Genomic DNA, 18744 nt, shown 5'->3' with positions numbered 1-18744 from the left:
ATAGTGTTTGTGATGTGCATGGTTTTGTAGCCTGCTAAATTTGCTCTATTAATAAAACCTGAAAAACCTGCGTTGGTTTTCGGTCCCCACAAGATCAAACTAAATAATGACTAAATAATCTAACAAAATTCACAAAAATAGAAAAAAAGCATCTGTGGTGTTAGAGTTTAGTAATTATAATTAATACAACAGACGTCAATGGGATGCCGTGGCATGACATGCATAAGTGTTTTCTGTTTGTGTCAGAATTCTCATCACAACAAGTGAATGCCACCTTTTACTACTTAACTGATGTTTTCTCATTGGCCAGTACCTGAGCTGCTGGATGAGATCCTCTCCTTCTTTAATGACATTGACAGTGACCTGCAGGGTGGTTTGCTGCTGCTGACCGAAACGTTTGATCAGCTCCTGCACCGCCTCGACTGACTCAGCATAAACATCATCCAGCAACTCCTTCTGAAGTTCCTCCAACCATGTCCATAGCTGCAGAAGAGTGACATCATTACCAGCCAATCAGATTAGAAACTTTACAATGTTATGAACCAATCAGTAAACTGTGTAGATCCATGGGTCTTCAAACAAACAACAACTGTTCTAAAATTAAATGTCCAAATGCACAAACATGACAAGACAAACAGCCATACGCACTTAGGCTGCCACCGAACGGCTGGTGTTGTTATTTCCTGTGAATGGCCTTCGTCTTGTGTGAGCTCACAGGATTAGCCATCTGCCTGTGTTGGCATGTCAAAGAGTGTATCTCTTGCCACAGCAGGCCATGCTCCGTCTTTCCACACCTCCCCATTGTCTTTTTCCATCTCCACCTTTCTCTTTTTCCAAAACTACAGCCTTTAACCCTTTTAGCATTACTCATCCTGTTATAAAACACACTCTCAGAAACAAAGATGTCTGCATAAACCAGCCTTCTACGGATAGCAGATGGCTAACATTATGCCATATGGAGACATTAAAGAAAGCATTGTTTGTTCGTATTAAGTATGTCAAGAATCATGTATGCACTGTCTACTCATTATCATTCACTGTTTTTGGAATATAGATGGACCAGGAGGAAAGAGTTCTGAATAAACAGACAAATGATAAACATTTGAGGTTTAAAATACGCTAACCACAGCACAGATCATGTTTAATATTTGCAAGTGGGATACTGCAAGATATTATATTTTCAAATAATTTGCACTGACTAATCAGTTAGTTCTGCTCCTAGTGAATGTGTGGTCTGTGTCGACTATAGTTGTGGAACATAATTTCAGTTGTGCTAGTCCTATGTAGCAACAGCAGAAGGAAAATTCTTCTGTCCATAAATTGCAATCCAGTGTAGCTGCATGTCATTAGCTTTGTATTATTACCTGTAGTTGCAGAATATATTTGGAATTACATGAAAGTGAAAATTGAGTAGAACTGAGGTTTGTGCTGTTGAAATATATTATAAGTGAACTGTGCTACAGACATCTGATATGGTATGAGTTTAAAGTTTGACATAAACTACAGTGGCATAAATCCAGTTATGCACCTTTCCTATTCTCATCTGCATCATCTCAGGTGTGACAATCTCTCAGTTAACACACTCTATGTCAATGCAGAAAAAGGTGCAGAAGTAGCAGAGCATATCGGAATGTCATTTACATAATATAAACAGTGATCCACTGACTAGTCAACCAGTAAAATTGTTGTGGAAGCCCTACAGAGAAAAGTTACAGCGCACTTAAAGGGTTAGTTCACCCTCCCCAAAAAAATGAAAATTATGTCATTTATTACTCACCCTCATGTCATTCTACACTCGTAAGACCTTAGTTCATCTTCAGAACACAAATTAAGATATTTTTGATGAAATCCAATGGCTCAGTGAGGCCTCCATTGCCAGCAAGATAATTAACACTTTAAGATGCCCAGAAAACATATTTAAAACAGTTCATGTGAGTACAGTAGTTCAACCTCAATATTATAAAGCAACGAGAATAAACTTTGGTGTCCGAACCACTGATTCAAAACAAAAGATCCGTAAAGCTTCGAAGCAGTGTTTTGAAATTAGCCATCACTTAATATTGTTGAAAAGTCACAAAAAGTATTCTCGCCGCTTCATAACATTAAGGTTAAACCACTGTAGTCACATGAACTGCTTTAAATATGTTTTTAGAACCTTTCTGGGCACTGAATGTCCTGCTGTCAATGGAGGCCTCACTGAGCCATTTTACCAAAAATATCTTAATTTGTGTTCCGAAGATGAACGGAGGTCTTACGGGTGTGAAACGACATGAGGCTGCGTGATTAATGAAAGCATTTTTATTTTTGGGTGAACTAACCCTTTAACAGTATAGTACAGAAACAATGGAACAAAAAAAGTGAAGACATTAACATACACAAACACACATGTTGAGGTTTCATGTTTTATGGGGACATTCCATAGACATAATGATTTTATACTGTACAGACTGTATATCCAATCCCCAAACTCTAATCCCCTAACAATTTTAGATTTCCTGCACATTTTCAAGAAACGTAATTCTGTATAATTTATATTCTGTTTTCCTCCCCACAAGGATCTTTTCACAAATTGTTCTAAATTGTCCTGTATTTTTCAAGTACATTTTCAAAGATTGTGTGTATACCTGTTACATAATATTCAGGAATATTCAAACCTATATTACTCACGTGAGCACCAAGACTCAATGTCTCTGGACCATGTGTGATAACCACTATACCAGTGCTTCACATTTTGGATGTCTCCAGGTCACACTAAATTCAAGTCTTACAGTCTCTAGCAATGAGCTGATGAACTGAATCAGGTGTTTTTAAACCTTTTCAAAACTTGACCTGTATTTTTCAAGTACATTTTCAAACATACTGTTTGTATACCTGTTACATAATATTCAGGAAGGCAATGTTACAATTGTACTTTTATCTCTGAAAGTGAAGACATTACAAACAAAATATTTAAATGAATGAACGATTGAATGAATGAATGAAATAATATTGTGGGTGAAGTTCAAACACATGAGTACTGTGGCTGAATATGTATCTGGAGTATGTGTGATAACCACAATTATTAAAGCTTTCTAAACTTGTCCTGTATTTTTCAAGGAAACTGTCAAAGACTGTGAATGTTAAATCATATTCTGGAACACATTTATGTCGAGCAGAATACAGACATAACCAACACATATCCACACCCACCAACACCCACTCTTACTCTCTTCCAAGACTTACCTCTTTGCTGTGAGTGTGGAAGGCCACAGACATGTCGAGCAGGACTTTGCGCTGTTCAACGCGTCTTACGAAATCCTGGATGCGGTCTTCCAGCTGGTGTGCGGCCTGGTAGATCTCCTCAGGGTCACACTCGCCAGTCTGAGCCAGCTGCTCTGCCGCCTCCAGGAGTTTGTCTGCATTCGTGTAAGTGTTCTGTAAAACATGCAGCAGTATGGAAGTTAATATGCATTTGACTCATTTCTGAGGTGGCCTAAATAGTTTTGAATCAGGGAGGAGAACAGTACATAGCCAGATGGACAGTAGCCAAAGCGATACTTTTACATCTGTTCCTCCTTACCTGAGCCACTTCTTCAAAGTCCTCATGACGTTTCTGTAATGCTCGAGCCCTGTGCAGAGACTTCCCCACTCCTGTGTGCTTACTCAAGAATGCCTCACCATGGTTTTCAATCCAATCTAGAACCTGTGAGAAGACATTCATAAAGAAGAACATAACCAAATGTTGTTGAGAGGGTCAAAAGAAAAACCTACCGCATCATAAAAGTAATCCTAATGAGTCAAGATATTATAAATAGATATTTCAGCTGAGGATTGTATGTCAACACAAATGTGAAACTGCACAAAACAACTGAAAAATGTAAAATGTAATCAAAGTGTAGTGTATAAATTTAGGACCTATTTTTTTTTTTTAATTAATTAAAGGTACACTATGTAACTTTTGCCCCTCTAGTGGTTAAAAAACAAAACTGCATGCATTTTGTTAGAACATTGCTTGGTTGTGCTTCAGATCTGCATGACTGTGCAGAAGAATATGATCCTTCACAACAGATAAGCCAGTGTTCTGATGTAGAACCCAGAAGCGCTGCACTGTGTTTACTATGTGAACAGCGTAGGAGACTGACATGGAAGAAAAGAAATTGTTGAATAAAGTCATTATTTTTGTTTGTTTTTGTGCACATAAAAGTATACTTGTCGCTTCATAACATTAAGGTTGAATCACTGTAGTCATATGGACTATTTTAACAATGTCTTTACTACCTTTCTAGGCCTTGAAAGTGGTATTAACGTTGCAGTCTATCAGATGTCAGAAAGCTCTTGGATTTCATCAAAAATATCTTAATCATTTTTCCGAAGATGAACGAAGGTTTTGGGTGAACTAACCCTTTAAGGTCTAGGATGTAGATTTTTAAAAATCATTGCAATAAGATCACACAAAGGACAATTTTTCATATTCTCTACAGAAATGTCCATGACTTTGAAAGATTTAATCAATTTCCATAACTTTTCAAGGCCTGGGAATCAGTTTTAAAATTTCCTAATATTTCCAGGTTTTATCTTGAAACTCTGGCAATGAATTTCCATGACTTTTCCAGTTGCTAGTGACTCTAGGATAAGGACTTTAAAATAAAATAAAATAAAATAATAACACCATTGCAGTTTTAGCACTGCCTGAACTTTTCCAGATTTTCTGTGACTATGGGAACCCTGCAAATTAATTTTCCATTCCATTTCCAGTTATTCACTATTACAGGATAAATGCCATTACAAAATGTATGGCCCTTTCTAGCAATTTCTTTTCTTTTCTTTTTTTTTAAAAAATATTTATTTTGGGCATTTTTTGCCTTTATTATGATAGGACAGTGATTAGACAGGAAGCGAAGTGGGAGAGAGAGAGGGGAACGGGATTGGGAAAGGACCACGAGCCGGGACTCGAACTCGGGTTGACCGAAGCGCATTGGTGCTATATGTTGGTATATATATATATATATATATATATATATATATATATATATATATATATATATATATATATACATACTTTAAATGCATCTATCAAATTCATCAATACAAAAGACTTCTACTGCATTTCCAGTGTAAAACCACCAGGGGGCACCTAAAAGCAGCAGGAGTCACTGCGACAGCTCAACACCTCTGTAAACATCAGCACCATACACACAGTGAGGTCATCCTGCAGATTAAGCCAGCGAGCCTCTGGTGTGTGCTCTGATGGTGTTGTTGGAGTTCAATAATTGTGTATGTTATGGATATTTCACTAATGTTGTATTATCTATTGTTCATCACAGGTTTGCATGAGCATCTGAATGCATATTCAAGATTTTACTAATAAAAACACATTACAAATGCGTTTAAGTGAGTATTAAATGTTTTATTAAACATTTGAAATCTGCAAGATGGAGCTTCTAAGACAGACGTCTCATATCCAAGTATGCAAGCTTCCTACCTGTCTCAAAAGACGCCACAGCACACTGCGAAACACACTGAGTCCTCTACTCATGCATATTTCATTATGCCACCTTTGATCTGGCTCAATGTGCCACATTCAGAGCTGCGTGTGTGGTGGCATCTGTCAACACGTGTGTGCGCGTGTGATTAGAAGAAATCATTTGTCGTGCAGATGTTGAGTCTCCTGCTCACGTTTCTTTTTTCAGATGTCTGGAAGGTTTAGAGGTCCCCTATGCCTGCATCATTTTATGGGGCAAACCCTGAACATAATGAGGCTGCTGAACACGGTTACCATGACAACTGATACTGAATGCGTCTGAGAGAAAAAGACTAAGTTTAAAAAAAAAAAGTAGGAACACAGTGTGGGGCAGACTGTGTGTGAGAGAGAGTGGAAGAGATAGAGAGACGCAATTGGATGTTGTTGTAAAAGGTATGGGAGAATTTTTATTTTTGGATTAACTACTCATTTAAAATGTCTTACTTGAAAGAAAAAAATATTCTCATTTTACATTTCCTCATGTTGTTCCAAAGCCATATGCTGTTTTTTTTTTTTTTTTTTTCTCTGGAACATAAATAAAGAATCTTTATACAGATCCTCACCATAAAACCACAGTTCATAGTGACCAGAGGCTGTGACAAGCACCAAAAAGGACAATAAAATAACCATAAAAGTAGTCTATACAATTGGAATAGAGCGCACATGCCATATGCACTACTTTTATAGTGCTTTTTATCATTTTTGTATGTGGACATTGTATGTGGAAAATTCTCTTTTTATTTATTTCACAGAAAAAATAACATCAGTTTTGGAACGACATGAAAGTGATTAAGTAATGGCAGATTTTCATTTTTTTTTTTTTTGAATTTTTTTGTTGTCCCTTTAACAATTTATTGCAGTGGTGCCTAAAATCTCCCTTTATATAATTTATATTCTATTCTCAACTGAGTAGTGAAATCCTATTTTAAACAAGACAAGACAAGAACTCACTTTATATTCAACATAACGATGCCTCGCAGGCATTCAGATGCTGCCATTTTTCAATAAAGATATTCAGACAAAGAGAAGAAGAGATTCAATCAGATCCACCTCATTTGTGAGCAGGACTACATTGTCAAATATATTCATACACAAACTCTGTAATCAGTTTGTGTTTTGTACCATTAACTTATATTAAAGATGTTTTTTTGTTTTTTTACAATCGCCCACACTGTGAGACATTAATGTATCTGAATAAGCATAAATCAAATGTTAAACTGACTTATCAATAACTTTTGCATAAAAAAATAAAAATAAAAAATTGTTTTAAGGTTTATTTCAGGATATACACAAAAGTTTCAGTCTGTTCATTTTTTTTTAATAAATAAATCTGTTATATTCATGAAGGCTGCATTTATTTTCATCAGAAATATTGTAAAAATATTGTAAAATATTATCACAATTCAATATTTTTTTTTTTTCTATTTTAATGTATTTTAAAATAGAATTTTTTCCTGTGATGGCAAAGCTGAATTTTCAGCAGCCATTAGTCTTTAATGTTCTTCAGACATTATTCTAATATGCTAATATGTTGCTCAAGAAACATTTCTTATTATTATCAATGCTGAAATCACTGCTTTAATATTTTGGTGGAAGCTGCGATTCTTTTTCAGGATTCTTTGATTAACTATTTAAATATAAATATTTTGTAACATTACAAATGTAAATGTCTTTACTGTTACTTTTAAATCAATTTAATGCAAATATATATATAATCTTTTAGTCTGTTTTGGGTTAATGGAAAAAATATGATGTGCAAGAGATGGCAGAACAAAATCACTGCGAGGAGGAAATAAAATTCAGCGGGAACATGCATGTGGGGGATGAAACTTGTGGGAAGTGGGCGAGAGTGAAAAAAAAAAAAATCCGCACACATGTCTAGTGAAACGCTCTGACACCTCATCCAATCTGCACATCTCTCACTTCACAAATAAGAATGATTAAATGAATCCCACTGAATCTGTACCAATGGTATTTGCAAAAGTATGTGTATAAAGTATTGTTAGTTACGAATAAGTGTCTGACCTGCTGGACATCCTGTTGAAAGACGCAGAGCTGTAGCCGTTGGTGAAGACGGAGTTTGCGGTGTTGCCAGATGTTCTCCAACTGCCTTTGGTGGTGCAGAACCTCATGAATTATATCCAGGACATGGTGCACTGCCTTTGAGTAGTTAGCCGAGGACGTCAGCGAATCGGCACTGCCTGGGGTCAAAGGACGCTGTAGCTTATCTAGTAGGGCTTTGCCATCCTGACTTACCTGAGGATGTACAGGTAATACACATGAATACCTAAAGATCTTATACACAGAAGAAAATCATTCATTTGAATATTTAAGTCATGAAATGCTAGATGGCGCAGGCTAATAGGTCCTTCCCATGCAATCTGATTGATTCTTCAGCCAATGAGCTTGCTTCCTCAACATTTAAATAGACTGTTTTAGTGTTTCCTGTAAGCTGTTTCTACAGCATGCTATCAGAGTTCCTCTGAGATCCTCCACCTCCCCCAGCTCCACCTGCCTAGATCTGCTATGCAATTTATGTATGACTATTCATGTTCACATCAGCATGTCTGTGTATCATTTGGCAGGAGAAAGTCCACACTCTGCACCAGCACAACAAAGCAAGCAAAAAGCTTTTACTGCAGAGCATAGTGTTTCCTGTAATGGATATAAGAGATTCATACCTCAGAATAGGCAGTGGTAATGTGTTCATAGAGACCCTGATGGTGGTGGATGGTGTCTTCCAGGTCCTGCAGCTCAGAAGGAAGTTCTCCTTCTCCACAGGCCTTACACCATGAGTCCATGTTGCTCATATACTAGAAAATGGACAAGAATATCCTGTTACTGCTTATCTGGAAATGGCCAAATATATTGTACATCTGTGATCTGTTACCACAGACAGGAATGATTACTATGATTAGGTAAAAAAAATAAATTCTGTACAAATATGCAGTCTATTTTTGTCTACTTTTCTGAGTGGTCAAAAATATCAACACACAGCTCCTCAAACATGTTTGTTTGAATAACAGGAGAGGGATGATAGGGGTGGCACGAGTTTTTGTAAAACATGTTTGGAATCATTATTTTGCAGCTTCATTGGATTCCATTTGGTGTAACAGTTTTAAATGTGAAGTATAACCAACACAGCATTCTGTAAAAACCGGAAGCCCTTCCCAGCATACATACTTAATCAGCAACTGAAATTGGCTGGTTAACCCTTTCCTCTCCATTCCAGACACAGAATATTTTGCTACTACATCCGCATCTGAACAATATGTTGCTTGGAATTTTGTTTGTATTTAGTGCACCAAAAATGTTGTTTATTTATGTACATTTTAGTAATTTACTTTCATGTATCAAAGTAATTATTTATATACAATGCTCAGCTTAAATGAGTACACCCCCTTTGAAAAGTAACATTTTAAACAATATCTCAATGAACACAAAAACAATTTCCAAAATGTTGACAAGACTAAGTTTTATATAACATCTTTTTAACTTGTAACATGAAAGTAAGGTTAATAATATAACTTAGAGAACAAAATTTTCAGTTTTAATCAAATTATGGTGATGCAAAAAGGAGTACACCCCACTAAAAAAAGTATCTGGAGCAAAGATAAATTTTAGACCAGACAGTTGACTATAAAAAGGTGTTAAAACCCCTTCCCATTTCATGCTGTCAGCAATGGCACCACATGGAAGAGAAATGTCACAAGACCTGAGAAAGAAAATCATTTCTTTACACCAGAAAGGTGAAGGCAACAAGAAGATCAGCAAAGCTTTACTTATCAGTCAGAATACTGTAGCAAAAGTGGTACAAAAATTTTAAAAGGATGGAACTGCAACCATCTTACAGAGATGTTCAGGTCGTCCACAGAAGTTAACACCTCAATAGGAGCATCTTCTGATGAGAAGAGTTGAAAAAAATCGGCATGCAACTTCACTGCAGTTATCTAAAGAAGTAGACAGCCAAACTGGGATGACTATTTCCCGTGACACAATATGGCATACACTGCAGAGGAATGGCATGCATGGGTGCCGTCCATGAAAGAAGCCTTTCCTAAAGCCCAGGCACAAAAAAGCCTGCCTAGAGTTTGCCAGGGCCCATGCTGACAAAGATGAAGACTACTGGGACTTTATACTCTGGAGTGATGAGACCAAGATAAATGTTTTTGGAACTGATGGCTTCAACTGTAGCTAACTGTATGGCGTTGCAAAGAAAAAAAAAAAAAAATGCATGGTGCCTACAGTGAAACATGGTGGTGTCGGGGAGCTGCATTTCATTGATGGCATCATGAATTCACAGATACTGCTCTATACTGAAAGAGAAGATGCTAACTTCACTCTGTGCCCTTGGTCATCATGCACTTTGACAATGATCCTAAACACACATCTAAGGCAACTGTTGGATTTCTAAAGAAGAACAGGGTGAAAGTGAAAGTGAACCCAATCGAACACCTATGGGATATTCTGAAGAAACAAGTTGAGCATTACTCTCCATCCAGTATCCAGTCTCTAAAAGAGGTAATTCTTGCACAATGGAAAAAGACAGATGTTGCAAAATGTCGCCAACTTGTTCATTCCATGCCTAGAAGACTTGGTGCTGTCATTAAAAATCATGGAGGCCATACAAAGTGATAGATGTAGTAGTTTTTGTTTTGTTGCTCTATAAATGTAAGGAATAATTGATGACAGGCCGTTGAATTATTAGAAAATAATGCATACCTGAGGTGGTAATGCGGCCAAAGCATGAGGCGGAATGGCTATTACACCTCGGGTGTGCATTATTTTCTAATAATGCAACGGACCAGAGTCAGTTATTCTGCTTATACTATGGTTACCACACCTCAAGACATTGTTCAGAAGTTGTATTTTAAGACATTTTCAGGTTTTTTTGTCCTTAAAACGCTTGTGTGTAGGACTAATTTCTTATGCATCCCATCCCAAACCTCAATTGCAAAACGTAATTTTAGAGCTACTAATGGAGGCTTGAGCCATTAATAGCTGATTAAAGTAGTTATTAATGCAGTTATTAGAGAGAGAGAGAGAGAGAGAGAGAGAGAGAGAGAGAGAGAGAGATTAAGCATGTGTAAAATACCTGAGTCTTTGCGTCTCTCAACATGTTTGGCAGAAGCGTCTTTACTAATAGCGAAACTGTAAGTTTATCTGCTTTAAGAACAGCACAGTTATTACCTATTACCAAGTGAGAAATGCCACGTAGCTTTTAAGATGCTAAATTATTTTACTGATAAAATCATCAGAGCAGTGCTGACAACACGTTTCTGTGCGACTGTGTGTCCGTACTGTATGTGTGTGTGTGTTTGAGTGGGAAAGAGACCGGGAGAAAGAGAGCATGTGCTTTCTGTACATCATTTTGTGGCAAAAAAACATCAAAATAAATTTTCCCTGAAAATACACTTTATCTGTGTGCAACTGTGATCATTATACATTTGTTTTTATGCTCAACGTATCTGTAGGTATTGGTCAGCACATTTAGGCCTTACCTGGTCAGTTTTCTGGTGGAAGTTAGCAGACATCTCCAGCAGCGCACTCCTCTCATCCAGCGCGGCGGCGAACGCTTTCCACTCCTGCTCCAGCTGACCTGAGATCTGCTGAATCTGCTGGGTTGCATAGTGGCCCGACTCCAGCAGCCTGTTCCCCACGGACATGATCCGACTGATGTTCACATACACATTCTGCAAGAGACCAAAAGAATCCCTGAGTGCTATATACACTGCATCACTTCCCCTGAATGGGTTGCTTTTTAAGATGACACATTTATGCTAATCATAAATGGGGTATGAAATAGCTAAAACAAATCAAAACAGTGAATTTTGAATTTGAAGGCTGAATTGGAAAAAAAAAAAAATGCTACAAAACATAAAATGTTACTTTATTTTAATATTATCATTCAAAACAAATGATGAATGGTTGTGACAGATCTGTGTGGAAACTGTATAAACAGCAGTCCACTCAAAGCTGCTTCTGCAGGGAGGAGTAGCTCTTGTCTGACCACAGACACACATGTCTAAGGACCTCAGCCAGAGCTCTGGAATGTGTGTGGATGAGAATTTAAGCCAAGAGGAAGAATAATGGTCAGAATTTAGGTCTACCCATTTCAGACAATTAAATAAATGTTGTTGTGTGCTTTACCAACTGAAAACATTGCAACTGAATATAACATTGCAAACAGAAGTTTAGTATGCTAAACTGGTATAAAATATCTTAAAGGTGCCCTAGAATTAAAAATTGAATTTACCTTGGCATAGATGAAAAACAAGAGTTAAGTACACGAAATGACATACAGTGAGTCTCAAACACCACTGTTTCCTCCGTATGTAAATCTCATTTGTTTAAAAGACCTCTGAAGAACAGGCAAATCTCAACATAACACTGACTGTTATGTAACAGTTGGGATCATTAATATGTACGCCCCCAATATTTGCATATGCCAGCTCATGTTCAAAGCATTACACAAGGGCAAGACGTCTGAATGTGCACAGCTGAATCATCAGACTAGGCAAGCAAGCAAGAACAACAGCGAAAAATGGCAGATGGAGCAATAATAACTCACATGATCCATGATTACATGATATTTTTAGTGATATATGTAAATTGTCTTTCTAAATGTTTCGTTAGTATGTTGGTAATGTACTGTTAAATGTGGTTAAAGTTACCATCGTTTCTTACTGTATTCACGGAAACAAGACTGTCGTTAATTTTAATTTTTTAAACACTTGCAGTCTGTATAATTCATAAACACAACTTCATTCTTTATAAATCTCTCCAACAGTGTGTAATGTTAGCTTTAGCCACAGAGCATACTATCAAACTCATTCAGAATCAAATGTAAACATCCAAATAAATACCATACTTACGCGATTACACATGCTACATGACGAAAACTTTGTAAAGATCCATTTTGAGGGTTATATTAGCTGTGTGAACTTTGTTTATGCTGTTTAAGGCAAGCGCGAGCTCCGGGGGCGGGGAGCACGAGAATTTAAAGGGGCCGCAGCCTGAATCGGTGCATATTTAATGATGCTCGAAAATAGGCAGTTAAAAAAATGAATAAAAAATATATATGGGGTATTTTGAGCTGAAACTTCACAGACACATTCAGAGGACACCTTAGACTTATATTAAATATTTTGAAAAAATGTTCTACGGCACCTTTAAAGTCCATGTGAACCGGAAGTTGCAAACGACTTTTCTCCAGTGCTGTGATGTTTTTCCAAGTGAAACGGAATATTGAATAGAGGGCAGAGTTTTACTTCAGTGCTCCTCCTCTCCATCTCTCGCTCATAGCAGACTAACGGTTGAAGGGGAGTGTTTTAAGCGATTTCAACCCAAGCCGTCAAAGTGATGTTATCAGAGAAGGGGCACCGTTGCAGAGGGGAGGAGCATTTTCAGATTTTGATTAAATATTAGCCAAACTATTTTTTTGTGTGGATTGACTTGCACGGATGAATTGTTCACCACAAAACTAGCAATTTGAGCTAACAAAATAAATAAGATACATTTTGATTTCATTTGTACTTTAATAGATTAAAAAAAGAAAAGAACCTGAGCTTAAGATTTAAACAAATAGCTTGTGGTAGCACTAAAAATACTTTAGATACAGATAACATGAAATGTATATAAAATATATTAAAATAGAAAAGAGTTACATTTAATTGTAATGATATTTCACAATATTACGGTTTCGACTGTATTTTGCAGATTTTGTGAGCATAATTAACTTCTTTAAAAAATGTTTAAAAATCTTACCGACCCCAATCTTTTGAACAGTATGTGTATTTCCATTAAAAAGGATTTCAAGTTTCAATTATGATTAAGCATGTGTTCAACCAAAATATTTCTCTGTTTTCATTCCTTTAAGGGTCATTGTAACTGATGGCTGATTGGTTTGTAGTTTTCAACATATTCTTACTGATGCTTCCGAGATTCAGAAGTGATTTTTGTAATTTCAATTCATTGTTCCTATGTTAGCTAGATAGCTTTTTGACAAATCAGTGCAATTTGCAGTAAAAAAACACATCACAGAAAACCAAATGTTTACCTTTGTAATGCATGTACAAGATCAATGAATGATATTTTTAGTGGCCAGGCAAAACTTAAAAAACAAAGCTGCAGTCTGTACATTTTGCCTCTTTGTTGCCATCTCTGTTTGAAACCTGCAATTGCAGTTATATGTATCATTACATGCATTGTGCATCGGCATGGCTCCTCAGTGCGGATGAATCTAATGTTTGTTATCAATCACCACATTGGTGTGGATACTGTACTTCAGAAACACAGATTCTACGTCTTGGAAGTATGACCAAAATAAGAATTTTCACTGGAAAATGTCATCTGAGCAAGTAAGTAACATGTCTGCCACTTTTGTTCTGACCAACTGAGGAAAAAAGCATTAGGCATACAATAAATCACGCTGCCAATGGTGATTAAATCGCTTAGCTCGGATCATGCCAAACCATGCAAATTATTATTACTGTTATACTGTGTTTTCAAATTAATGTTAACAACATCAGCATTGTGTGACTATGTGTATTTAGTGTGTATTAGCGTTACCTGTAGATTTCAATTTCTAGCCACTCTGCAGTCTGATGTCTTTTGCTTTTGACTATGGGTGAACCTCCAGTTGTCACTGATGATTGTCATTTGGATTTTCTGGATTACAATCTGCCATCAAAATGATAAGTTTAATTATTTCAGCTGCTGTGAGAAAAGGCTATAAATGATCCGCTATGAAGCAGCATCCTTAAAAGATATAGCTACTAGCTGGGACTCCTTTCTTTGTGTTTACAGACGTAATGTAATGACCAAAGACAAACGGCTGCATGCTCGAATTTCCAGCGGAAACCCACCAGTACCACTCGTATTGTAAAACATTATTACATATTTACTGTTGTGAATCGAGCTAAGGTAAGGAGATAGTTTTGAACATTGGCTCGTTATGTATTTGCTCAAAAATTGATTTTGAATAATTTTTTAACCAAAAAAAGTTACGGACTGCAGCTTTAACATTAAACTTAACTTTTAACCAGTAATACCATAGCCTAATTTTACACTATCCAATAAAATGCCTATGGATAGAATCAAGTGCCACCCTACATTATTTCCACCTAAATGTTCTGTTTCACCTGGAAATACATCACATAATCAGAGAAACTGCTATGATCACCTGTGACGATGATCAGTACTGTATGGGGTGGAATCTGATTCTAGATTAGCATTTTCATACTAATATGCTTCAGAAGTGTTTGCTCTCTGATGTAATGGGAGTGTCTGAATTATGTACGTTCTTTAGGGAGAAATAAAGTCTAGTGCATGAGAGTGCTGGTGGAACACAGCGCTCTAGTTACCATGCTGCTTCCTCACATGGGACTAATTACACAGCCCAGAGGCATTCAAAAGGGTACAGGATCAATACACAGAGAGCTGTCAGATGAAAACCTTATGGGGGTTTTGGCGTGCAACAATAAACTGCAGCAGTCATGTCCATGCACGTGAAAACCTGGAGCAATAACACAGTCACATGCATATTAGAAAACACACACACACACACACACACACACACACACACACACACACACACACACACACACACACACACACACACACACACACACACACAAACTTTTCAACCCTTAGCTTTAAATCAAGTCCTAATAAAATGTGATATGCAATGGATGCACAACTATATCAGTAATTTTCTAAATTTTTGTTATTGGTGTTGATGTGAATCAGCCATTATTAGAAGGATATAAGCATATACTGTATAGACCATTTGGGAGCAGATGTCATAGTTATGTCACTGCAGTTGCGAGTGCATTGTGGTGGCAGAAAAACAGCAGTACCATGTGGAGGAAAACAGGCAAAGTCTATGGAATAAGAAAAAAAATGTCTTGTGCCTTTGGATGTCAGAATCAGGATGCAAAAAAGACAATCTTCATTTTTATAGAATATCATCTTTGAAGACACCTTTTGAAGCTAAACGCAGACATTAATGTTGCAAGCTATTAAACAGACACACCATATTGTTGAAACCTACGACCATTACTCTAGTATTAAAGCATGAATTTGATGTAAACAATAGCCCTACATAATATTCACATATGCAGTTCATAGTATTCATTGAAATAAAATTTCTCACAATTGAGAGTTCCCTTTCGAATGGCAACAATGTGTCTTACATGGATGCTATGGGGACACCATCAACGTATCCGGTGTCTGAAGCACATGTGAAAACACTCCAATCTGATTGATTGGTGACAGTCCGTGATATCATTAGCAGAGCACCCGGAAGTGTAAGAGGATGCCCATGGCACACGTCATCAGCTTTTTTTGTCTTCAGGGGCCGTTTGTATGTTAGCACATGGTGAAGGCAGGATAATTGAAAATCCCAGGTCTTTGACACCTGAGGACATGCACAACCTGTGATTCAGTGCTCGAGAGATCTGATGCAGCCATTGTGAGAAATTTAGTATGAGAAAGCTCCGTTCATGTTTGTCCCTGTTCTTGAGGGATGTGATTGTTGAGTGTCTGCAACCTGCAGCTCAGGCCAAGCTGTTTACGAGGCAAAGCGGAGGCTTCAGTTGTGGGGATCGCAGGTTGAGCTCGCTGAGGAGTTCAAAAAGGGGTTGGCTCTTTCTTGGACCTTGATCGCAGGCTCAAGCAATCTGCTCAATCAGGAAGTGCTTTTTCTCGAGTCATCTGATCCAGCAGATAGCACATTGCTAGCACCATCCAGCCAAGAGAAAACAAATGTGGTTGAAGAAGGCGAGGAAAGTCTTCTCAACCTGCCAGCTCTGCATACAGGGAATTGAACGGATGTCATTGCCCATGCCACAGCCAGATTGGATCTGGCTTGGGGGTGTGAAAACAGGATGTTTCTCGTGGTAGGCTGAACAATTGCTTCCTATTAGGCCATGTTTGCCCTTCCATGAGCCTTTCATTCTTTCCTGACCTCCACGCTGAAGTGGAGAATTTGTGGAAGCCGTATTCTGCCCAAATTTATAAATTTCATCATTTGAACTACACGAATGTGGAAGGATTAGCTCAGCAGGGAAATGTGAGGATGCCCTCCATAGAGGAGACGCTTGCGAGCTATCTCTTCCAGGGTGAGTCATCCTCTTTGAAGGCTCCTGCCCTGCCATCCAGGCTGCTTCAGACCACCTTGCGATTGAGCGGCAGGGCGTATGGCGGTGTTGCAGGACTACCAGGCAGATCTGCTAAAATATCTGGGCCAGGGACTGTCCCCTGAAGTGTTTGCTGAACTGCACACCCCACGGATCTAGCTTTGCAGGCCCCTAAACAAACAATGATGCTATCAGTTTGCTAAATGCAGTGGACGGTCAGTAGTGATGGTGGTTATGGAGAGGCATCTGTGGCTGAACTTGTCAGACATCAGGGAGAACGAAAGAAATTTTCTCCTCGATGCCTCAGTCTCACTCTCTGAACTTTTTGGCACATCTGTTGAGACAGTGTTCGGAAAGTTTAGAGAGGTGAAGGCACAGTTGGCAATATTCAGGAAATACCGGGTTCTGGTCCGCCACAGTCTGAGGACGAGAGGCAGGGCCAGAGGGAGAGCGTGGCAACTCATGCTCCTTCTCCCTCAAGGAGTTGAGCGCAGAGGAGGCGAGACACGAAGAAGAGGCAGGATCTCAAATAAATTATTAATAAGAAGCGCTTCAGTAAAGACCCAAATGCTGACAAGAAATAACATCTCTCATCTTCCAGCTTTCGTCTTCTTTTTTAGGTTCTAGACAATTATTTTAACTAGAGCATGGTTTGAGTTGCCTCCCCAGATTTCAAGGGTCTAAATGTAAGGCTGGACTCCCCTGTGGCACTCGGGGTTGAGCTTCTCGAGGCTCCCCTTTGGAGGGGCAGCATTATCAGTGAAGGTAGCCGTTGCAGTAAAAGAAAGACAACGGGGCTCCCTTTGGTAAGCTGCCCTTTGAGCCGTAGGACTGAGTGAGGTGTCCCTCTCCATCTGTTTTGGATAATTACGTAGCATCCCTTGCCCTCCTTTCTCTCAGTTATCCAGGTTAGAGAGTAGAGGTTTTGCCCAAAAAAAAAAAAAAAAAGTAAAAGCGATTCTCCTTGTTATGTTGGACCAATCTTTTTCAAGATGCAATGTAGAGCTCCAAATCAAAAGGGAAAGTCTCAGGTTACCACTGTAACTGTGATTGCCTGAGAAGGGGAACGAGACACTGTGTCTTGTTGTCATGCCAGTGGGTCTACCTGCATGTCTCCTTCAGACAAAGAAGTTGATGACGTGTGCTACGGGTGCCCTCCTATACTTCCGAGTGCTCTGCTAATGATGTCATGGATTGTCACCAACGAATAAGATTGGAATGTTTTTACACGTGCTTCAGACACTGGATACGTTGATGGCGTCCCCATAGCATCCATACAATATGCAGTGTCTCGTTCCCCTTCTCAGGGAACCACGGTTACAGTCGTAAGCTCAGTTGTTTATATCTCCCAATTCAGACTTTAGAATTCACATTATGAGTTTATATCACAATTCTAAAGAAAAAGACAGCAAAATAAACTCACAATGTGGAAATGTGGGAAATAAAAAAGACAGAATAACGAATTGTGAATCTCACAATTCAGATTTTTCTTCTCATAATTGTGAGATATAAACTCAGAATTGCGAGATATAATCTTGCAGTTACTTTTTTATTCTTTTATTATGTGGCTTCCATAGACTGCTACTGCAGAACCATCACTTTCTGCCACGAGGTAGGCTTCGCCCGCAAAACATGTCATCGCTGTTTGCAACCACCCTAATGGTCTATATCAGATAAGCATATATATCAAGACTGAAATTGTTATACTGTGAACCCATATATAATACATTAGCATATGACACATAAATATACACTCAACGGTGAATAATTCTATGATGTCTGGAAGATGTGCACACCAGCTAAATCTGCTGTCAATTTGACCAAAAATTTAAATTTAAAGATGACTATTTCTAAATAATGTAACCTGCATATGTAGATAAGCCAATCCAAAGTCACTGGTGCCCACATGCATAAATTAATTGTATTTCTACCAGAGAAGTCAGGATGGAAAATAGTTATATTAACTTTGTATAGCCTCACCCCAAGCCTGGTTTCAGAGCTGCTCAGAGAAGATAGACATGCACCAGTAAACACAAATTCATCAAATCCCTCTGTTATGTATCACAGACCTTGCGGATTTCATCATGAAAACAATTAAGAGCT

General features: G+C 38.1%; 1 protein-coding gene across 5 annotated transcripts in view; it reads right to left on the bottom strand.

The window, feature by feature from the left end:
- The window catches only part of triob (trio Rho guanine nucleotide exchange factor b), a 173830-nt gene that overhangs the window by 83179 nt on the left and 71907 nt on the right, over positions 1 to 18744 (bottom strand). For all 5 annotated transcript variants that reach the window (XR_010896419.1, XR_010896420.1, XM_067400860.1 and 2 more), the window contains exons 8-13: positions 11002 to 11193; positions 8182 to 8313; positions 7526 to 7756; positions 3560 to 3682; positions 3223 to 3414; positions 314 to 483 (exon numbers count right to left, since the gene is read on the bottom strand). Coding sequence is in view for 3 of the 5 variants with exons in the window: in XM_067400860.1 (XP_067256961.1) it covers positions 314 to 483; positions 3223 to 3414; positions 3560 to 3682; positions 7526 to 7756; positions 8182 to 8313; positions 11002 to 11193 (1040 nt within the window). In the remaining 2 variants the exon portion in view is untranslated. The remainder of the gene's footprint in view (positions 1 to 313; positions 484 to 3222; positions 3415 to 3559; positions 3683 to 7525; positions 7757 to 8181; positions 8314 to 11001; positions 11194 to 18744) is intronic.

This window comes from Chanodichthys erythropterus, chromosome 2 (genome assembly GCF_024489055.1).
Source record: "Chanodichthys erythropterus isolate Z2021 chromosome 2, ASM2448905v1, whole genome shotgun sequence".
Classification (NCBI taxonomy): Eukaryota; Metazoa; Chordata; class Actinopteri; order Cypriniformes; family Xenocyprididae; genus Chanodichthys; species Chanodichthys erythropterus.
The sequence above is the reverse complement of the archived record's forward strand: the minus strand, read 5'-3'. Positions and strand labels throughout refer to the sequence as shown.